Here is a 24307-nt window from a genome sequence, read left to right on the forward strand (position 1 = left end):
GATTTGCTGCCAAGAGGAAACATTAAGTTTTAACGATGCCCCTAAAGCACAAAAACATTTTCAATAAATTTATTTTTGGGATTTATTTTTAATATCTACATTCTATAAATGTCTTCCAGTCTAATCTGACAATTTCACCATTTTTATTATAAAAACATGCTTCCACTGAAGGGCATGGCACTTAACACATCGTCTTCAACACACTTTCAGGTCACAACAAAATGCTACAAAAACTTTGTCAGTGAATCAGAATTAGCATTTATTTGTGTTTAGAGGGGAAAAGAAAGCACATATGCCGTTACCCTGTGGACGGCACACAATACTGGTGAGGAGTCCGGGCAGAACTGCGCTTGTAGTTTATAACAGTCAATCACAACGAGGAGAAGTTAGCTGAAAATCCACAAAGTTGAAGAAGAAATAACAAGGCTGTGTACATTATTGTTGTTGTCATAGTTATTATTGTCAGTATAACCTGCGATGCAGACAGCAGCTAACCTGCTGCCACAAGAGGTCTCAAATGCCCACCAGAAAAAAGTTGCAACACACTCAACAACACAGTTACATAGAAAAATAGCGCTGTCAAAAAGTTTCTGAAACGTGTGTGAAGAAGTTCCAAAATCTCAGGTATCACAATAAAACACACTGATTCGCTCCTCCATTTCCAAGCTCTGATTATCTTACAGAGATTTAAATTCAAAAGCTTGTGTCTCTGGTTTCAAAATATTCTTAGAAAGAGGACAAAGAAAAGGATTATTACAGGTGATGAAATAACAGTTGGTTTTAGGACTCTATGAGAATCAATACATAGCATCTTGAAAAGAAAAAAAAAAAGCATGAAATAATAATGGTTACACCTGTGACTTTATAGTCGGTAACAAAACAGGGTTAAGTTGGCATCTGTAATCAAAAACCTGACAGTGTGATACACCCATCAACCCAAACCTGTTCATGAAGTGATGGAAACAGGATCTGACACCTCTGTCAAGCTTTGCATCGGTTTGCATTCTGCTTTCGTATACATTACCTTTCTTTTTGCAGGATTGAATTTACTGCGATGAATGCATCACTAATCCAACTGTATTTTTGAGTCTGTGCTCAAGACAAACATGGTTATAATTAAGAGCGGAAAAACTAATGTTTTCTCCAAATAACTCTTTTTTTTGTTGTTTTTTTGGCAACAACTATTCCATTATCTTGTTTGAAAGGGTCAAGACTTCTCAGCTTGTCCACTTCACATTGTGTAGTAGGCATAAACCAGCAAACTAGTCCCAAGAGGAGGATTTGATCTGTTTTCAAGCTGCTGTCGGGTGCTGTAACCATAACAAGGGTGTTTATCTTGGGCATCGCCAGATGTTGATTCTATTATTCATAACTATTAAAGTTTCAAAACTATCATTCATAAGCTGATAGCATAATTTTGTTACAGTCTCTGACTCCACACATACTGTTTACAATAATAACAGATGCAGTTTTAAAACAAACTATAAAGCTATACCTTAAACTGCCATAGGTGGCACGTCTGATGGTGCGTTCTGATTTCTGACTTTGCCTCTTTTTTATTGGTCATTCCACGTTTCTCCCACACATTACCACGGTGGAAACATTAAACAGTTTACCTCCACTGTTTTGGACATTCTGAAACCAGAAGTGATCATATTTAGACAAGAAGGCGGCGTTGGAGAGTGAAACTGGAAAGCTTATTGAACAAAAGTCTTTATCTTTAACAATGAATATATATTAAATTAAATAAATGTTTTAAAAATGAACTTATTAATTAGAAATTTGGGAATAAAAACTGAACATTTCATAAGAGAAGGTGACATTTTTTGAAGAGTATTGGAACCAAAGATGCTTTAAAGGCAGCACCTAGTGGCCATCAGTGGTATTGCACTTTAAGGTGCTTTAGTGTTCATAAATTACTTTTTTTTTCTTTATCACTGAATGCAGGAAGGTTTAAAATGCAAAGATTGACAGCTGTAGCAGCAGTTACTGAGGGGCGAGGACAAAAAAGTACAAAAAAGTGAAGTGATTTAGTCTGAAAAAGGGCTAAAACTGAAACATTATAAAACAGAAAAGATCAACTCCTCCATCAAAATATGACAAATAAAATCACAAATTCTGATACTGATTCTTTTTTCCTTTTTTTTTTTTGCATCTGTGTATTTTTATATTTATTGTTATGCAACAAACACACCTGAGAGAAAACTGATAAAATGATTCCAATGTTCTCTTTCTGTAATATATTCATTTATGTAATTTACAACTATTATCACATAGTTCAAGCATATATCATATACACATACATATATCTAGTGAAAGAATATTTTAATATTCAATAATACAGTTGTATGGTACAGTAGCAGTAGGGTGCATTTCTCTTTCTCATCAGGTATAGTTTGAAAGGGAGGTATAGACAAAGTGTTTGTGTGTTAATCTATATATGATTTATCAATACAATTTGAAACAAAAGAAGAAAAAAAACTAAAAAATTGAATAAAAGACAAATAAAAGGTATAGGCAGTTCAGTAAAGTGAGATGTGTGTTTGCATGAGTGTGAATGTGTGTGTTTGTTTGTTTGTTTGTCAGGTAGAGGATCAGATCAGCACCATAGAAGTCCATAACAACGTCACCAACAACAATAAGGATTAAAACCAGGGCAAGGACTGTGCTTGTCGTAGTGTTTGTGTCTGCATGCTGACCGTTTCAGTCACTGTTCAATGTGGGCACATCAACCCTAAACCAGCTAGTGTTACGTTTAGTTGCCTTTCCTGGACATGATTGAGGAGTAAATAGAAAGTACACATACGCAATTTACCAAATTAAATGCAAACCTGCCAGGAAAAAAAAACAGTTCCTCCTTTTCCTCGTTTTCAAAAACATCTGGTCAAATCCAAGTGTTTTGATGGCTAATCACTTCCTGTTTTTATTCTATTTTTTTCTCTTTCATCTTCAGAAATAAAAAGCCCTGTGATTATTTAAAGTCAGACACAGATTTAAAGAGAAGAGAACAACTCAAATGCTCAAAATGAGCTCACAAGGAAAACAAACACAGTTTTTAAACTATACAGTTTTTGTTTTGTCCACTTATCGCTATGCCACCTGCCTTTAACAAGCAAAAAAACTATTGTTCCTGAAATACCTTACTTTGTCTCACACTGAGTGAAATACCTGAATCAACCTTGATACATTCTCTGTTTCACTTCTGCCTTTGACTAACCAGCTCTGTAACATTGAAAATAGATCATTTGTCGTTAAGCAATAAACAGCTAAGAGAAAAAGCGCTATATGTGGCCCCGTGACTGTCCAGCTAACAGCCCACCCCTTCCCACATAGAAAATATACAAAAGATTATCTCCAAAATCCTCCATAATATCTCTGCTAATAGAAAAATATACAATAATCATTTGTCAAAATCTCTTTGCATTATGGACGAAAACCCTGCACCTGTTCCTTCTCCTCCTCTTTGCTGGACTAGTCTTGGCTTCCTGCCCAATTCAAAAATATACACATTTCATCTTCTAGTTATAGAAAACAAAAGAAAAACAAATATCCGCCTGACCTTTCCTGGCTTGTGTCCATAAGCCTTGAGCTTAAAAAGTAAGATTTCACTGGCATATTGTGAATTCCACACCCTGTTTGAACTGGCCAGAGCAGCGGCTGGAATGCACTACCTGCAAAAAACGCAGTGCGACACCGGGCGTAAGCACAGCAGCTGCCGAGGCGTCACAGGGTGCTGAGATGGGACGTAGTGTCAATTTATGTGAAGCAGCATGGGCAAAGAGTCGAGACAAACAGTCTGGGGAGAACTGTGTGGCTGTGCTGTTCTGTCACGACTTCCTGAAGCTCCTTGGTGTCGTGTTTGCGCCCGGTGTCACACGGCGCTTGCTGCAGATCTACTCCAGCTTTCCCCCCTTGCCACTTCAACTAAAGTGCTGCTGTTGTTGGGTTGTACCCTTCTCTTGTTTCATTTTCCCCTCCCGACCCTTCCTCCTTTGTCTTCGTCCGCCTCGTCCACCTCACAAGTCTCCGTGCCGACTCTCGTACTTGTTGATGATGTTCCTGCAGCGGCCCAGCTCTTTCCGCATGTCGGCCACCTCCTGGCGAAGGGCAGCGTTCTCCCGCTCCAGGAAGGCAGCGCGCACCGAGATCTGGTTCTCCTTCAGCCGCCGGGCGTCCCGTGAGCGCTTCGCCGCCTCGTTGTTCTTTAAACGCCGGCTCCAGTACTTCTCATCCTGTCATCGTCGCCGGTGTGGTATGTTGGGGTGTGTGGGAGAGAAGGTGACGGGAGGAGAGAAACAAAAAAAAGAAACAAAAAAAGAGGAGAAAGCGGGATGAGAAGGGTCAGTTATGTGATGAGAAAAAAAATGGTCGGAAAAGAAAAAGGCAGCAACAGCTAAATAACTGCAGCTACAAGTCATCAAAAACATGACAGTTTTATCAGGATGTGAGGCTGATGGCTGACGAATACTGAAACGTTTTAAAATGTAGACTTAATTTGTTAAAACCAAGAATGTAAGATATTATGAGCACAATAATGTCAGCACATCAATTAATGATTCAAAACAAAATATAAGTCAAAACCTGCAAATAAGCTAGAACTTTGCTCTGGTTGGGACTATTTTTAGGACTTTAGTTGAAAATGTTGTAGAAAAGCAGAATAATGTCTGGTTTTGCTAATAAAGATGCTGTAAAAGAACAAAAACAATCTGAGCTTTAAACCATCAGCTGAAACAGAAACACAAGAAAAGCTGGTTATGAATTTATAAACATCTGTTGCAGCATTATATGCCAATTTAACTGCATTATTTTAAGCTAACGTTATGTTTTATTAAATCAAAGTGTCAATCAGATGTTAACTTTTGCTTTTTTAGATTTAAACGTGGATGAAACTTGTATAAAAACTGATAGTACTAGAAAGTACTCATTTAGGTTGCAGTTGGCCATATCTAGAGTACTTTTTGTGTGCTATTTTTTCTTCTATAGTTCAGAGAAACGGAGCATTTCAAGATGATTCTGACAGTAAATGAAAGGTTTCGCCTCATTTGTTACTTTTTTATGTAGCCCATCTCATGACTTAACTTCTTGACATAAATTAAAATGTTAAAACAGCTTTACTCTTATTACAAAATGAAGCAAAGAAGTCTGAAAACAAAAATACGAGCCCATAGTTTCAACAAACTCCTATAAAAACTATAATTTCCTGATCCGGCTGCAGTCCAGAGCTGCTAAACTGTTCAGTCAGATGTTTAAATATTCTGAAAACGTAACCTCACTGAAACCTGAGGCATTCCTTTATTTTAAATGTCATGAAAACAATATATGGTGGCTCATAAACAACCTTTTTTTTTTTTTAAATCCTCTGGGCCTATTGTGGAAAATAAGAGGTCAGATGGAAAATAAAAGCCTCCGAGAAATCAATTAGAAAAATTGATGTTAGGAGACTCGGGGCAGAAATTACACCTCATTCCACAAGTAAACCCTGAAAAATTATTATCCTTTCACAACATTTTTGAAAAAGATTGGGAAATATCATCAGAGATTAATTTTTTTTAAACATATGCCAAGAAAATTTAATGGTTTGTGCTTTTTTCTCCTTTTTTTTCAGAATTCCCCAAAAAGTCACATAGAATAAATCTGTCTTGATGTTAAACAGCCCAAATTCTTTTAGTCAGCCTTGGCAGAGATTTGTAGTCACAGATTGTTAGTTTATGTAATAAAGATAATCTGACTCAAGATGGGAACAGTTTTGTCAGATTTTTTTGTGTTGATATTGTATTTATCGGACATGAAGCCTGTTTAGGAGGAGCTGCTCTCTGCTTCACCTTTCGCTTTAGCCAGAGATCATTTTTCTAACGTGATTGATGGAACTAAGCAGGACTGGAAACAGCAAGGTGAGCGCCTTCATCTCTCCGTGAATTATAAACGCCTCAGGAGCTGCAGCTGCTCCGCTCTGAACTGTGAAAGCATGAGCCATTGATCACAGCTTTTCCTATTGTGCAACAAGCTGAGTACAAAATATTTTAGGACTCTAGTCAGGAGGCATCAATACCAGTGGGCGTCACGCTCCTTCAGTTTTTTTTCCACATCAGCACCAGAGCTGTCAAGAAGCTGTGGCCTTTGTAAGGAAGAAGTTCAGGCCTTATAAATAAACAGCCCTGCTGCTGAAGGAAAATATGACCTGTTCTGAGCTCAGAGGGAGTCTGTTTAGTTTTCATTTTCACAAACCTCATAAACAAGTGTCACTCACTACACTTTTCTTCTTTTTTTTTTAAGCAAACCCTTACTAATTAAATTTCTGCTGTTTTTTTCTTTCATTTTTAATTAATTTCGGTTTCAAAGTGAGACCCTGAAAATATTTAATTCCTTATAAACTTTCTTTTGTCTATAAAAAATATTTCAAACTGTCAAAAACATCAGAGATTAAAAGAAAAACTTTAAAAAAAAGATAAAAGATGGCAAAAATAAAACTTTGAGGTAACAAGGAGATTTATATATTAAATAAAGTTAAGTTATTGTTGTAAAATAACACTTTTTAAAGGTACTCGTTGCAAATCAAGAAATCAAACATTAAAAATATAAATCAAACACATTAACTGTGTCAAATGGAGCAGTTTGAAAGAGTTCACTCCAGCAGGTTTTCATTTATATTGAATGCAATTCTGAAATGCGGGTCCACTCTCAACGTAAACAAAGCATTCTGTTAAATCAACCTAAAACTATTTGAAAATTAAAGTCACATGATTGACCCACTTTAGGCTGGCACAAAGTCTTTGCAGGTAAACAAATATGTCAGATTTGGACAAGTGTAAAAACCCTGAAGATGTTTAGGTGGAAATATAAAAGCGAAAGAAAACCGAAATAAATAATTAAACCAGAGGAAGTTTGTCAATCTAAACAATGTTTATAATAAGCTGAAGAACACTTCAGAGTAAAACTGGATTTGTTAAATTTAATATGAAAATGAAAACTAGTAGCTTGCCCATTTTAGTTATAAAACCTGCATATTTAATGTGTGAAAAAATGGTCATTTAATTCTGTTTAAATTTGAATTCCATGATTTTCTTAAACCAAACGTCACATTCCTGCCGTGAAGCAGCAGGTTACAGGTTTATACGCGTGGCAGAAGTGGATTGTGGGAGATGTAGTACCTTCTGCTCATCAGGAACCAGCATCTTGCGAGCCTTCTTGATCATCGGCTGAGGTTTCAGCTCCTCGTCTGAGAAGCGATGCCGCCGCGGATCAAAAGCCTCCTGTCCGGGGACGCTGGATAGCGCCAGGTCTGCCGGATCGGGGTCAAAGTTCACCATGATGTCACTGCTGCCGTTGGCAACGGCCGGAGGTCCAGGAGGCCCTGGAGGGCAAGTGGAGGAGGGTGAGGGGTCCTGAGGCACCGCCTGCCCACCTGGTAGAGAAAATATGTTTGTTTTGTCAGAGCGAACTGATTCTGAATGTTTTCTACTTTATCTACTCACGTCTCACTCTAAGACAAATTAAATACACAGAAAACTTTAAAACACATTTTAAATATATATAAAAATATCATCTCAATTGGTAAAAACAGCCTGAATTAGGAACAAAAAGAAACATGAATAGAGAAAAGAGAAATTCTTACGTTGATTTTGGATGAAATAAACACAGAAACAAACGCCTAATTGCTTGTTTGCGTGTTCCTGATCATCATTTAGTTTGAGTTTTATCAAATTAGAGCCCATCTGCCTTCAGTGAGGGTGAACATATGTCAGAGAGCAGCAGCAGAGCTGAGGGGGAAACTGACTGAAGATGATGAAGGGACTGATTCAAACAGAGAACTGAGCAAACCCAACAACAAAATCTAACTTTTATATGAAGAAAACATGAGGACAGTGTCTCTGTTTCACCACCATGTGTCAGTATTGAGTCAGAAACTCCCTCCAGAGCCACCCAGAACACTGAGCCAGAAATATCAGGCTTTAATTTGACCCTTTGTGATGCTTGAAATATAAAGTGGGTTTTTACCACAGAGTAAACATGCAGAAATAACTCATCTGATCCGGTCTTCTGTGCTGTATCATTCAAAAATCTTCAGTCAAACACGTTTAATTAGTGATATTTTCATTCACGTCAAAATAATAACAGAGTATAAACCCAAAAATACCAGAAATAGAAAGCAGAATTCAAGCAAAATCAAGCCCTGGATTCTGACAGTATTGTGTGCCAGTGAATGTGAAGTTCTTCCAATAATATTTTTCTTCCCCTGCAGCTATTCTGCATTAGCTCTGCTTTGCTTTTCTGAATGTAACCCGATAGAACCAAGAATAGGAAATCCACTCTCAGCCAAATCTCTGCACCGACATTTCTCTCCTATTTCTGAGGATATCTCTCCTTTTAGTTTTAGAAAATGTAGTTTTGTGTATTTATCAAAATGGGCAACACTGGTTGATGATGTTTAAATTAATTGTCCATTTAATGTTTATTTGCGGAGACGGTGATTCAAACAACCTAACCCAATAAGAGCCATTAATGTGTATCATACTGTGCTGGATATTTTATAATATATTGTATCAGAATAGAACAAATGAAAATGTTGGTTTAGAAATCATGCAGTACTAGTCAGACGTGTATTGTGACAACATTTGGAGGACACTTCAGCGCTCCGGGCTCGGTGCCACAGGTTATAAATAGCTGCTAAGCTGGTGACCAATATCAACCAAAACAGTACTGGAAGCATCACAGATATGTGAGCAGAAATATTCCACGTTTACTCTGTGATTTGGCTTTTTAAGTGACTTTTTAAAGACAGAAATAGGATAACTACAGTTTCATATTTAAAGGCTTGCATGCTTTTTGCCCACTACCTTTCATGCCGGAGTTTTAGACTCGGATCATTTTGTGTTGAGAACTGACAGAGATGCAGCCATTTTGGTCAAACTATGAAAATAACACAATTCACAACATCAGTCCGTGTTCAGAATATGTGGCGTGAAGAGCTCTTAGCTACGACCACAACAAATTTTAGCTCAGTTTCTAAATGATTGACTGAGTTGGAGCCATTTGTGTGTTGGTTAATGTAGATTAGCTGTGGAAGCCATTTTGAACTGGATTCAGTTCAAATTTTAACAGCTCTACCCACTGCTCCTCCATGCAGCCCCAGTTTATTTATATAACCCAAATTCACAACAAAAGTCACCTCAGGAAGCTGTACAAAAATATTATATATTTATATATAAGATCTTCACTTTGTTGCAATCTTCCATCCTGAAGAAAGATCCAGCAGAACCAGAACCAGAAACAGAACCAGGCTCAGGATGGCCTCTGTCTGCCTCAACCAGCTGCATAATGACTGGTGCTTAAATATGTGCTGGGGATGATGCTCAGCTGCTACCACACCAAATGAACTGCAGACATGTTTGTGTTTCCTACAATCAGGTGTTTGTGGTGACCATCTTGAAATAAGTCAGCTACAAAATTTAATCAGCTTTAGAAGTGCATGCAATGATTACTTTCTGAGAGTTTCATTAAAATGTGTCCAGTGGTTCATGAGAAATTTTGCAAACAATACTCTCACACCTTCACCTTTTGGCAGCGGGCAATATTAAATATATTTCAAACGATTAGCTGTAGCATTTAAAACATTCTGCATAAGTTACATGCTGTAAGTCTTAACTCGATTAAAGAAACTATGTGTCTTATTTGTCAAACCACAAAAAAACATTAAACATTTCTGCATTCAAAGCATGATTTTAAACTTAGAAATCTCAGTCAGAGCAGCACGACTGACACTGATTTGCTACTCGCCTGCTGCTGTGAGCTGTCACTCATGTTATTATGCACATCAACCACAATCTCACAGCCAAACCATCTACAAGTTCTGCAAAATCAGACTGACGCTTCATGACAGGCAGGAGGTGGACGTGAAACACCCCCCTGTTCCCTAAAACCATCCAGCTGAAAACACTTTACTCACTCAGTGGATATGTAAACTTTGTGAATGGTGTTTTTGTTTTTTTCAGACTTAAACTCCACCTGAACTCTAAGATAATATCTTCTCGTGATTGCCAACACTTTTACAGAATGTTAGGCAACGTTACGTCGTTGGACCAATCCAGTGTTTACTGAATGTGTTGTTTCTAAATTGAGGGGTTTGGCTTCACCTTCAGGCTGACATGAACACATCACATCTCCAGTTATTATCTTATAAAGCTGCTTCTCTTTGCTCTAAACCTGAGTGGAAAAAAGAAAAATGTGTATCTGGTTATTTTGGCTTCTCATTGCAGACTCAAAATCAATCCAGGGCTGGTAAACAAAAGGCACATGAACCCACAAATACACTGCAGTGTTGACTGAAAATGGTGACCTGTCATTCTGCACAGCTCGACATTTTGAATCAGCGGACAAAACTTGACAAATATTATTCTTGTCCTGTTGCCAGCAGTGGCTCCGCTAAATTAAAAAGTTTAACCCTTGAGGGAATACACTTCAGTACCACGATTGTTCTTTTTAATGAGCATTAAAAATGGTGTTGTGTGTCAGTTTTTGTGTTAAATTAACATTACACTGTATACTGTAAAGCAGGGGTGTCCAATCCTGATCCTGGAGGGCCACTATCCTGCATATTTTACTTGTTTTCTCTCCAACACACCTGATTTGAACCAATGGGTGATTAACAGGCTTCTGCAGAACATGAAGAGGTGATTTAACCTCTGAATCAGGTGTGTTGGAGCAGGGAAACAAGAAAAACATGCAGGATGGTGGCCCTGAGGACCAGGATTGGCCACCTCTGCTGTATAGGAACCCCAAAAAATGTCTTTGTACTTAAAATGAATCAGAGGAACTGGTGACATATTGGTATCTTGAAGAGGCGTCGGAAATATTTTAGCCGATGCCCATTCTGACATCATCCTAAAGGCTGAGAGGATTCCCAATCTAGGAATAATCCTTTAAGATACAAACATAAACTCTCATTCAAACCATTCTGTTAAAAAATATAAGAAACTAAAATTCCCGAATGATTGAGTATACGTGGACATCCAAGTCTGAAACTATCTGGTATGGTTTGCAAGCTGACGTTACAAGAAGCAACGTGTATGAGCATAAGTATAAGTATGTATAAGTAAGTATAAGTATAAGTATGCTAGGAGAGCGAGCAAACAGCCAGTTTCTGGTGATGATGACAGCAGCCTTTTCTTTTAAAATCTGCACAAAACCAAGCAGTATTTAGACAGAACTGAAATAACTGTATGAATTCATGAAGATTTTTGTTTGTTTTTATATCTTGCATGTTGGGTTATGTTATGTTGTGTTTAGTATCTGTGCTTTTGGACTGAATATTTTCTTATTTCTGCTAACTTATGAACAAACTTCCATTTGATCTCTGCAACAGGTTTCTAACACAACACCTTTTGAGTTATATATTTTTATTCTTATTCTTGATTAAGTTTTCTACTTAAGCTGATGTGTCGAAACAAACAAAAGTAAATTCCTGAGAAAATGGTCAGGTATAAAGACTGGACTAAAAAAAAGTGGAAAATCGTATCTATATAAAGAAGAACATTATAAAGAAATGAGTGGAACATTTACATAGTATTCTATTTTTCACACCTGCATATTATTCAGGGCTTCCAATATATTTATTCTATATGCATCTTTGTCCGTTTATACATCATGTGAACCATCTGCGACTCCATCAGACAAACTGCTGATAATTCTCTGGCAGCTGGAATGGGCTGATCCAGGATAAGTCTGTCCAAAGCCTCATCCCAATAACAACCATTTTGAGAAAGAAATTTGAATCCGATCCAAGAACATGGCTTCCGCTGATGCCTGGGTAAACAGCCGCCAAACGTGTCCTTGTCTGGCTTCATTTCCTGTCTGAGAGCAGGAGGCATTTGGAGGAAGCAGCCGTTGATTCTGCTTGGATTAATTTAGCTGAGATTATGTCTTTTTTTTTTCTTCCTTTCTGCCTGTCAAGCTCTTCTTCTCTTGGTTATTTATGTTTATTTTTCAGTTGGTTATTGTAAATGATTTGCATTCCTAGCAGGGAATCAACTATGAGATCTAAATTCCCTCGTTTCAATGCAAATAACGCAGTTTTTGTGTTTCTTTTTGATTTGAAACACTCATGTTTATACACTATGTCAGTCAAGATATTTTAAGGTCCTTGCCAGTTTTGTTTGGTAACATTCAAGGTTTAGAACTGGTATTTTCATTTCTTATTCATTTTTCAGTCAATTCGAGAAAACCATGTTGAAATCCTTCATTTTAAAACATCCAAAATCTCTATCACTGTAATCGCCTCAGGATGCGAAGCGCTGATCCTCAGAAGGAGCGTTTGGATGCATACTGATGAGTTTGATGTCTTGTAACTTTGAAAATGTCGAAAACATTTCCTGTTCCTGTTTTTTGTCAAGGATTTGATTCTGTCCTTCTTCCAAGAGCTGACATTTCTCTCTGATGTTCACCAATCATACAGGGAAAAATCAGCTGTCGTGGGCAGAGACGCCCACAGCAGCAGAAAATAGACAGGTTGAGGTTTGAGAGTCAGGTGAGCAACTCTTCCTCTTGACTAATCTCTTGTTTGATCCATCTAAATGCACATGATCCACCTACACGTGAGGCTGAATGTAACAAACTCACAGCTGCTCTCATGGGGTTGCAGAAAATACATTTTGGTTGGAAAATTGAGTTGATGTGGATGACGCAGGTAAAACAAAATAGATCATTAAAACACAAACTTTCCAGACTCGTCAGCATCATTGTCTTCTGTCCTTCAACACAAGTTCATGTAAAGTCTTCTTTATGTAATACGAGAACACAAAACCTTTACCAGAAGAATAGTAATCACACTAATTGCTCAAAATCAAGGTAACAATTAACACGTAGTAGAATTACCGTAACTCAGTTGATTTTTGTGTACTTTTTACTGGCTTTTTCACGCTCGTGTAACAAACAGCTCATTTTGGAGAAGTAGGCGAAGGACCCAAACACGAGAGGAAAACAAACCAAAGGAGACGCAGGAGAAAGATAACCAAGACTCAGTGAGATGTAGACTGGTCTAAAAGTAAAGCCAGGCTGAATGACAACAAGGACATGTGTGATAACAGGAAACCAGGTTGAATATATTCTGATGATGCAATGAACAAACTCGTAGAGTCTCATTCGGCTGAATCTGCTGCAGCCTGCGTGAGGGAGTCTCTAAGTTATGAAACTTTCCACATTTAAGTCATTGAGACTTGAATTTTGAACATGTTCAAAAATGTTTTGCAACAAAGTTTCTCTAAAATTGGTCACAGAGTTGCTGCAGGAGTCTCGAACCAGTCTCAAGAGCACCAGAGGTGTATTTTGACACTTGCACGGGAGCTCTCCTCTAACAGAAAACATATCCAGATCTAAAAAAACCATCCATCCATTTTTTCCTGTCTCCAGCAGTCACTGTGCGAGAGGCGGGGGACACCCTGGACAGGTGGGTCTAAAAACTCCACCAACACTGTCCTCGACCTGTTAGCTTCTGCTGGTTTTACACATAGGATCATTCAGTTTTTCCACATTTTAAGCAAAATCAGTTTTATTTGCCACTAGTTATTCAGACACTGGATAATAAATAAATTGCACACTGAAATGCAAAAAGATCAAATCCCACAGGATGGAAATGGTTGCATGATTGTTGGTGCCATCTAACACAACTGTTGAGTTAGATAAAGCAATTTAACTCACCTCTTGGTTTAGTTTAAAAAACTTTTAAGTGTATTATTTTGACACAATCTTTACCTAGCAGTATTAACACTAACTATGCTGAAAGAGTAAATACTTGAGACAGGAATGTTAACTATAACCTTCTATATTGTAGCCATTTTAGTTCAGTCCCGGCAGAAATAACCTCTGAGTCAGAACTTTTGTTAGTATTATTTGATGTAGTATACTATAGGATAGTGTATTTACTGCAGCACAGGTAGCAAAAGCAGTAGTTGTAACGGATAACAGATTAAAACAGTGTTTCGTTTAGTTTCAGGTTGTTTCTATCAAGAATAACCTGAAGATGAACTCTGAGTTCTCCCAGCTGTTTTTTTTCCCACAAACAGTAAATACAACACGGACGAGAGATGTGATATAAGGAGTGTGTTACATAAAAAGAGCTCCCCTCCCTGTAATGTAAACATGAAGGCAGCTCCCCTCCCTGCAGTCTTTCTGCTCCGTAAAGTTTTTTTGTGTTTGACTTACAGCACATCAGATACCAAAAACAGAACTCCATACAGAATGAGATTTAAATGGATTTTATTGACTATTTTAAAGTTTTCAAATTTTATTTAGACTGGATAAAAATGGAGAAAACAGTCTAATTTTACAGAACTTCTCAAATCTGGTTTCAGTGTCATTTGACTTCAGTGCGAGTGGCGCTCAAACGCACCGACACTCGTACAAACAGGCAGGTTTGGACTCGCACACTTAAACAAACACAAGCCAGCATGTACATGTTTACATGAGCATAAAAAACTACAACACACTATCACAACACACACCAGGAGTCTTGTACCTAACCTCAACTCGGTGACGGAGAGTTATGTCACAACTTCACAAAGACCATAGTGACCTTCCACTTCTGTCACTGTCGTCTTTCCAAGTCACCACCGAGGAGCTGCCAATGGTCAGATTGGATTATGACACACTGACTGGGCCCCTGAACGCATCACATGACTGCGTGAAGATGCCAGGTTTACTGTAACCATGAAATGCTGCTGTTGACAGAAAGCAGCATCAGGTTTTTTCAGAGATTTTCCAACGACACGACTTTCCACAAGTATCACACAGAGAACAACAGCAAGGAAAACGTCTGAATAGCTTTTATTTTGAGCTATTCTCTTGTCAAACAAATTTAAACACTACTCATTTAAATGTGGGTGGTTGTGGGGGGGTGGTACAATAACGTCAGATGAAAACACCCACCAACAATGTCAAGAAAAATAAAAAAAAAAAAGCTTCAGACTGAGAAACAATTTTTACTTTCCATTGTGGTAAGTAAAATCTTTTCTTTTCTCTGAAGTCATAGAATCATTTTTAATAATATTTTGCATTTTATATGTTCTAGTTATATAAAAAATAAGACAAATTAGTCCAGTGTTGTCTGGACTGTGTCAGTTTTTGTGCAATGATGCAACAATCTGCTCCACTTCAGCCCTGTAGGCACCAGTGATGCAGATGTCAAAGCACTGTAAAAAATAACAATAACGAAACAAAAATGATTCAAAGAAAAATTAGAAAAATTGCAGCAACATTTTGCATGAAGAACAATTAAGTCATGCTGCTGATGGATGTAATTTAGTATTCAAAACAAACAAAACCTTCCTGAAAGAGAAGTGAACCCCCCCATTTCCACTTCCTCCTCCCCTGTAGGGAGGTTCTGAGAAGTTCAATTATTTCCCCAGAAATTTTGAACGACTAAGACCCTGAGCCCTGTGGTGGAAATATTTCTGCTTCCTGGAGAAAGTTAAAAGGACCTCAGCTGAATCAGATTTGACGTTTTCTCTCAGATCTTTTTGTATTAAATCAGTGCCACTTTCACACGCGGTCCTGGATCTGACTCAGGTCTTCATTTCGTTTCTTTCACCTTAATTTAGCCATTTAAAAACCCGCTGAGGTCGAGATCTCTCCTACGAGGAGGATCTGGCCAAGAGGTCATAAAAACAATGACTGAAAACAAATAACAGGATAACATATAATTATCTTCCCCATATGAATGGTTTTCAACTTAAAGTGCAGAAGTGTTGCAGAATAATGATTTTAAAACAAAGGCAATGGTTAAAAAACATAGACAATAATTAAAAACACAAGCAATGATTAAACTACAGGCGATGGCCGAAACGCAGGCAAAGGTTAAAACACTGAAAACTATCGAGGATGAAGGATCGATGCAGCTCCTCGATGTTTAAACAAAATGTGTCAAAGAGCAAAAACAGTAACTGCATCTGTTGACAGAAAAATGCACTTTGGGAGATCAACAATAAAATTAATTTTTTAAGGTGAGGCTCTTTTAAAACATTATTTGCCATATGACTGAATGAATCTGTCAGATTATCACTCACTACATTTAACCAATCAAATCAGCAGAGAGCCGTCAGTGTTGTTGTTACTCCTTCCTCATTTTCTCAGGAAAAATAGTTTATAGTTCTGCTATAACTACTGCTGTACTGCCAGTATGGTTCAAATTCACCTGTTTTGGCTTAAAAGATGGTTTCATCCATACTTTTAGAATAGTTTAGAGGTGTTATGTTAGAAAAGGTTGAAAGAAAAGGCTAAATTAATTTTAAACTGTCTAAATTAGCTGTTTCTACATCTAGACAGAAAATTGTGTGTCTAACTTTAATTGGGCTTAAATAAAATTAAATTTTCTTTTACAAGTTTGCCTAAAATTTGGTTAAAACCTGTATGGAAATTTGAGATAATAAATCATCAAATAAATCATCCATCCATCCATCCATCCATCCATCCATCCATCCATCCATCCATCCATCCATCCATCCATCCATTTTCTTTTACCCGCTTCTCCTTTCTGGATTGTGGGGAGCTGGTGCCTAACAAGTTGTATGCTCAGAATGATTTCTAATTCTCCTAAATTCTGTGACAAAAAGCATCTATTTTTATTCCACGCTGATATGAGAACCATTACTGAGAGTCTGTGCTGCCATCCTCTCTGTTTCTCTGTGTGTTTCAGTGTTTATTGGTTCTGTAATCTCCACTGTTTCCTCTCCCTGGAAATGTCCCTCATGCTCAGCTCTGTGTTTCCTCCTCCAGCCCCTCCCTTCCTCTCTATCTCCCGCTCCCCGCCTGCCTGCTGCCTCTCCTCCTCCTGCTTGGATGATCTCTGCAGCGGCACGTGACGTGGCGGGCGCACATGGCCCGAGCGTGTGAGAGACAGAAAGAGAGTGAAAGCGGTTTCAAAACATGCAAAGCGAACTCTCTACCCCCCCTCCTGCCCTGCTCGCTCGGGCTGTGCAGTGTTACAGAGTGCAGAGTCAGTGTCTTGTTTAACCCCTCGCTTCCCAGAATTAATCACAGCCTTGAATGTTAAATCTTTGGGCCCCTCACAGTGGCATTATTCTGCTTTTCACACATTTAAAGAAACAGGCCACTGGTTTTATTCCCAGTGAAAGCCACATATAAGCTTTAATAACAATATCCTGACTCTGAACTATAACAAATTTATGATTTTAGCATAGTTTTATGTCTGTTTTGACACTGCTGTTTGGCTTCAGTCTGAGATAGAGCAACTTCATGATTTATGGTGGAGCTCGTCTCTTACTCGTGTGTCGCTCCAAAGGTCAAGGATGCTTTAATCAGTGCTCAGCTCTGCCGTCTGCGACAGAAGGTGATTGCCCTGATATGAGCCACATTATTTGGACTGCTGACCTTCTCCAACATGTGGAGCAACTACAGAAAATATTAACGATAAAACCACCAAACAGCTCCTGTCATACAAATCATTAAACCACCATCTGAATGTGACAGCTGTAAAAACTGCAGCACAAACTGCTGCAGTTTTACAATAAAGTTTGACTTTAACTTGCAGAAAATAATCACTGGATGTACAGCTACAACTTTTACACTCAGCCCGATTAAAGATGACCGCCACAGCCACCTGTTATTAAAAACACTAAAATGGCAGCAGATTTACTGATACTGAACTAACATCTGGTGTAGTCGCTGAGCCTGATCCCCAACACATATCCTGAGGATTACTAGATTATACAAGATTATTGTCAACTCTGACTGTTTGTCAGCAAAATATCTCACGAGTCAGTGGACAGATTTTAATGAACCTTTTAGGATATAATCATTGAATATACCTTTACAAAATACTACCTTTTGGAGTTGACCTAATTCAAGACAACAGCACAACCACACACTTAGAAAACCCAGAAATTGTCATGTTGTAATATCAAAGATGTGACAACACGATGCATTTACATTCCCAAGAACAACACGTCGAGAATCAGTTCATCTTATTTACACGTTGACACATGTAGCGGCACTCTGAGTGAAGGCGCTGCAGCGGCCAGCACACATGCCGAATGCTCAGCTCGGAACCACCTCCACCATGTGTCAAACATAACAAGGTGGTTTCAGCGCCAGAACCAACAGATTGTCACTTATGTCTGGGTTACGCACCAAAAAGGAGTGGATCCAGTCAGGATTAGGGCAACATCGCAGATTATGTTTACAATTTACTTCCTGAAGACTCGAGTTACTTCAGTAATATGAAAGTAGTTTAACTTCTAAAGGACAAAACTTCAGCTGTTTTTTAAAAAAATGGTTCCTACTAAAGGAAGAAATGAGCAAAACTAAGAAAAAAAAAAAAACTAAGCTACTTTCAGCACCCAGGAAAACTTTTACATCTTATAATCAGTAGATTGATTTTTTTATTTTATTTTTTTTATTTTTGTAGAATTTATTATTTTAAGCAAACGTTGCAGCTTTACTTGAACTCTAATATCTTTGTATTTGTGAAAACCAAATTGTTTTGTAATTGCCTTTACTGAATGTCAAAGTTCAACAAATCATTTAGTTTCACATTGTGTTCTTTAATGCAGCACATCACATTATGATGAATCCTAAAGGCTGGTTTAAAGACTGTTATTTGGTAAAACCTAATTTAGACGTCATATAATCAACGGGACCTCAAAATCTCAAACTTTATTTGTCTGCCCAGGTTTACATTCACATATAAACCTTCATGTTTATATATTCATCCTGGTAAAGATTAATCATTTCAGCTCTTATTGTTCACTCCTGCATTAATGTTTCCATCTCCGTCTCTTTTCTGCACAATGCAAAAGCCGAACAGATTCCTCTGTGACCAAACAGATCAGCCTTTGGCAATAAATCATCTGACTAAATATACGAGTTGTTATTGAGATGTTCGAGTTTCAAACCCGGTGTTTTGTTCGGAGCGCTGCTTCACCTGTCAAACTGTCAGCAGAGACAAGCTGACAATAAGGGGAAATTTCATGGCAGGTTTTGTTGTTCCAATTAAATGTCAAAGGTGATGTAACCTTTGTGTTCTCCAGTTTAACATCTGCTTGTCATCCTTTGGAATATTTGAAGAACCGAGCAGCACATGTGTTCACGTTGCAGTTTAATGAGTTCATGCGTTCTCTAACATGCATCTGCTCAGGGGAATCTGAGGATAAGTCTGTTTTTTTTTATCTGACTGAATGAGAAAACGTGCACAAAATAAACTCCAATCACTGCTGATTGATGATCATTTTCTTTAGCAAGGAAAATAAAAAGTCAGCTGATCAGAACTACAGCTAAGTATTTAAACACAGAAAGTATCACGGTAGTTTTTTTTTCTTTAATGCGATGTCAGTTTTATCAAATCACGACAAAATCCTACTTTTGTAGCTGTAATGTTTCTTTGTTAAAACAGCAATGCTTTGAACTCCTAACAGCAGAAATACAACCTTGACAAGCTTCATTTTCTCAGTTTGTATATAAAAAAAAGTATCATATAAAACGCATACTGATGAAATATAGCAATAATGATGTAAAAAAAACTACCAGCTGCACATCTTGGCCTCCTTTTCACCTCAGGCTCCCAGTCACAGTTAATTAGCATCAAGTTCAGTTGTGTTTAATTGTAAAGATGCTGATTCAGCACCGTACAGGAGAATGTGAACAAAATATCAATATAAAATGAATTAATGAAAGTACAAATAGACATTAAAAGTAAAATAAATTAATAAATAAATAAAATACCCAAAGTTATTTTTATCTAGCCTTCTGCATCCTTCAGCTTTAACAACTCCGTTTCAGCTTCCTCAGCATTTTTTAGCACTCATTCAGCCTGCAGGGGCGACACGGTGGTGAAGATTTTAAACTGTCCCCTCGCAACAAGAAGGTCACATGTTCGCCTCCAGGATTGGGCCGTTCTGTGTAGAGTTTGCACGCCTGGGTTTCCTCACACAGATCACAAACATGCACGTTTAATCTGTGACTCTTAACTGTCTTTAGGTGTAGGTAAAGGAGAGGCAAATTAAGAAAACCATGGATGGATCCTGCTCTCAGCATTCATACTGCATTTTAGCAGAAAATACAATTTCTCCAATTATTTTTGCATCACTAATGATATATTAAAGAACATATAAGGACGTGCTTTGCTGCAAACTAAGATGATGGAGGTTCTTTATAAGGGAATAAAATTGGTTTGGAGATTTTTTACCTGGATCTGGTTTGATTTAACAGACTTGCTTGGTTTCAAAACCAATAAAACACTGAAGCATCATTGCCTTCTGCTGTGAGGCTCGACTGTCTCTCTGCAATCATCTTCTGGAAAAAACTGGCTTTTCTTGTTGTGACAAAGATCGGAGAGCCCATATTATCTTTTGCCACATTTGTGCCCACTTCTTACAGCTAATTCAAACTCACATTCATCCCATTTATCCAGTTTATAAATATTTTTCTTCCATTTCAGTCTCTTTCAATGTAACTCGGTGAGATTAATTATGATTTGCAGAATTTGAAGGAGCAAGCAGATGAAAATATTAGCAAAACATCTCACAAAACCACAGCTGCAGCCATGCCTTTTTGCTTTCCCTCCCTTCTGAGCTGTTGCCGAGCATGAATTAAAATCAAAGTAAAGCATGTGCATGTGGATGAGATTATTATTTCCAGCCTAGTTTCCATCTATTTCTCTGGTCGACTCTCTCTCCTTCCCTCTTTGCAGCTCTGTAGTAACACTTCAGCTCCACAGCGACCTGAGGGATTTCTGGCTGGATGCATCATGCTCAACTCAGTCACGTGTTTATAATTCAGACTAAAGAGCACACTCACACACACACACACACACACTCATAGAAAGATGAAAGCATGAGCCCATTAAATCCTACATAGTTGCATGCAAATGCCAAAACAAAAACAAACAAAGACAGTCGCAAAGTTCTGCACAGAGCACACACAAAACACACATGAATCCATAAAGGTATGCATTTGCACAAACACACACTGAAGGAGTGTATTCATGAGCTCTTGTCGAAGCACTAGAGGTAGAAATGAAGCTGCAGCAGTGCTCTCTCTTTTTTAGCAGCTTATGTGTCCTGACTGAACCTGAGCAGCTCTCCTTCTTTCTCTGTATCTTATTTTATCTCTTATCTCACACGACTCTGCAGCTCATTTTCACAGGCAAATATCTCCCTTATTGTTTATGACTCATAATAAAAAGACAAACACAATGTTCCAGGCGAATTTCTCAGAATCCTGCTGGGCACCAATTCTTCCCATCTTTTTTTTTTTTAAATCAGCACCAAGACTTTTACCCTGCCAACTCCAAACCTTTTGATTCTTAAAAAGCTGAGACAAAACTGCAGCAACCATCTCTTGAAGTGACAAAGGGGGCAGCAGCTGATAAAGACAAACTCAAATTCTGACAAGTTGATCAGAAATCTCAGAAAATAAACATAAAGTGGTTCCCAGCTTCAGTGAGCTGCCAGATGTGTCTGAGCAGATGTAACAGGTTTACAGATCTTTGCCGCTCGTACTCCCTGAGCTGTGCCTTGAAAACGGAGAGATAGAAAGCCAGCTTCCTTGTTTTAAATTTTTAAATCTTAAGATAAAAGCATTCTGTCTGATATCAAATTTGTGTCTAATCCTGGAAGAACGTCTAAAATGGAAGGTGCTCCTGGCTTCTTGATTTTCTCACATCAGACAGATGTTTGTGCTCTTCCTGACACCATATGGATTTATATTTCTAATTATTAAGTTAATTATTATTAATCAATAGAACTACAATATTAAGTACCCAATTTTTCCAATATTCATCAGTAGTTTGTTTTCAACACTGAGTGTTGCTCAGATGTTGTTCACGTTGTATCATGATGCTGTATTCATGAACCAAAACATTCTTTTTTGATTATGTTTCTCATGTTTATGCAAATCTAGCTTCAAACTGACGCTAAATTTATTAAACGTGCAATTTTTCTAACTTTGTTAAAGCTGGACAACAGGATAACAAGTAAAAGTTGTGTTTCTATCTTTTTGAGTGGCCTAAAAATGTGATAACTGTAGGAGTAAATACACTTCACACCCCTTCAACAAAAATAGACAATGACAACAAGAGAAAACACTCGGCATCCATGTTGTCTGTAAGGATTTAAACTTTGAGGTTTTGTTTACTTCAAAACAAAAAACTAATCAAAGAAATGTGTTAAAACAATTCTGACACTTTAAAACTTAGAATCTTTTTTTTTCCTCTAGTGATTTACTTCCCACATTTTTCACTCATTCTAGCATCTTTAATTGGAATAACTAAATCCATCCCTAAAACGTTTACAAAGTCGACGATCTGTCATCAGCTCACTGGACGTCTCTTAGAACAGGACAGATGGTGATGTTCATAGAATTATTAAAAAATGGCTTTATGGTTTCAATTACTCAAAATTGAAAGTTATCAAGATCTGTGAACTCTACAAAAGACAAAAGAAATGCTTAAAAGACAGAAAGGCCTTTTCTGATGTTCTCGGGGCTCTGGTTTGAATCAAAAGCAGCACAGAGAGGAAACTATAAATTATGAATATGTAGTGGATAAAAAACAGGCTGCTGCAGAGAGCAGAGGAGGGTCGGAGAACACAGTGTCAGCCGTTCATCGCACACAGATATAATTAGAATGTATCCTACTCTGGTTATTGTTAGAGACATCAGATTGTTGAATTTGCATTAGTTAATGCATCGAGGGTCTGAGTCCTCATTAGTGTCGGATCACATCACTGCCTCTGCATGTACAGCTTCATGTATATCTGAGAGTATCAGCCAGTGAAAAATGCTCTATTCCCACATGAAGATGTCAAATTTAATCTTGCTTCTGATTTCTCAACAGGTACATTAGAGAAAAAATAATTTAGTTATTGCCCATCCTTAGAAGGTGAAAAAACGCTTTAACCGTGTCTGTATGTCTGTTTGTTTGTCTGTACTGTTAGCAAATTAACTAATGAACCATCGGATGGGTTTTAATGAAACTTTCAGCAATTAGTCATTGGATGCATAACTGATCTATAACTGATTGGCATTTGAAGTCAACCCCATTCAACCTAAAACTCTTAGATTTGAGAGGTCAACCAAACATGAAGTAACTAAAATCTCTAACTGGTTATTATAAATCTCACAGCAGCTCTGTTTGTTTTTAAATTCACTCACCATGTAGACACTCTGGTCCTCCCATCATGCTTTGCTGCTGCTGAGGTTGTGGCGCTTGCTGCTGGACGGTTTCCAACCCGAGAAGCGAGGGGGATGATGATGAAGAGGACATGGAGGAGGAAGAGGAGGAACAGGGTGGAGGAGATGTGGGAGGACACTGGGAGCTCTGGTTGGGGATGGCAGATTGGGAGCTCTGGGAAGATAAATCAGAAATTAATGATATTAGTTTAGCAAAAAAAGAGACACATTATTTTAATGTTTTAACAACCAAAACTATAATCCTCATAAATTACACTGCAGACAACTGAAAACATAATTGAATCCCTTTCAAATGGGTCCTAGTGGGGTCATCTACTACACTAAAACTGAACACAAGTGCTGAGTGTCCTTTTGTTGACATTTTAAAATGTCCCCAAGCTACATTCAAAACAAAAGGTCTCTTTTCCAAAGGCCTGGGTAAATTATTGCCAGCTAAGTGACCTTATTAAACACAAAAAATGGCTGTAACTCTGCAAACTTCACACACACGGAGTTAAAACTTGTTGTGGTAGTAGCTGAGAGTCATCGCCAACACATACTCTGAGCACTAACTGATCGCACAAGATATGTTTTCTTTTTTTTTAAACTCCATTATCTATTGGAGTCAACTGTGTCTGTCTGTTAGCAAAATATCTCAAGAACCACTCAACTAATATTATTGAAACTCTCCGAAGGTAATCAATGGGTGTAGACAATTCAAGATGGTCACCACAGCCAACTAACCTTAAGAAATAAAACATTTAGCTCAGATATTTGACTAAAATTTGGTGTGGTAGTAGCTGAGTGTCTTCCTTACTGTGAGAGTAAAGGAATTAAAATCAAACTGTCTGTCTGATAGCAAAATATCTCATGAACCACTGCATAGAATGTAATAAAACTCTTAAAAAATAATTGAATATAAACCTACATCTCATTAAACCCAACTCAAGATGCCCACCACTGCTAATTGGCATTAGTCAACACAAAAATGGCTACAACTCAGTCTATTTCACTGGTATTGAGCTAAAGTTTCCTGTGGTAGTAGCTGAAAGTCATCCCGAACATATTCTTAGAGTGCTAACACATCTTGTGAGATCTCATGAATTGAACTTTATTTACAATGTTGCTCATAATA

The 24307-nt window shown here is 37.8% G+C and overlaps 1 protein-coding gene across 2 annotated transcripts in view; it reads right to left on the reverse strand.

The window, feature by feature from the left end:
• Positions 1-241: 241 nt before the first annotated feature.
• Positions 242-24307, reverse strand: part of dbpa (D site albumin promoter binding protein a) — a 36230-nt gene continuing 12164 nt past the window's right edge. For both annotated transcript variants that reach the window (XM_017427646.3, XM_017427647.3), the window contains exons 3-5: positions 23155-23347; positions 7149-7402; positions 242-4232 (exon numbers count right to left, since the gene is read on the reverse strand). In XM_017427646.3, coding sequence (XP_017283135.1) covers positions 4017-4232; positions 7149-7402; positions 23155-23347 — 663 coding nt within the window. In that variant the 3' untranslated portion in view covers positions 242-4016. The remainder of the gene's footprint in view (positions 4233-7148; positions 7403-23154; positions 23348-24307) is intronic.

The sequence above is a fragment of the Kryptolebias marmoratus genome, linkage group LG5 (genome assembly GCF_001649575.2).
Source record: "Kryptolebias marmoratus isolate JLee-2015 linkage group LG5, ASM164957v2, whole genome shotgun sequence".
Classification (NCBI taxonomy): domain Eukaryota; kingdom Metazoa; phylum Chordata; class Actinopteri; order Cyprinodontiformes; family Rivulidae; genus Kryptolebias; species Kryptolebias marmoratus.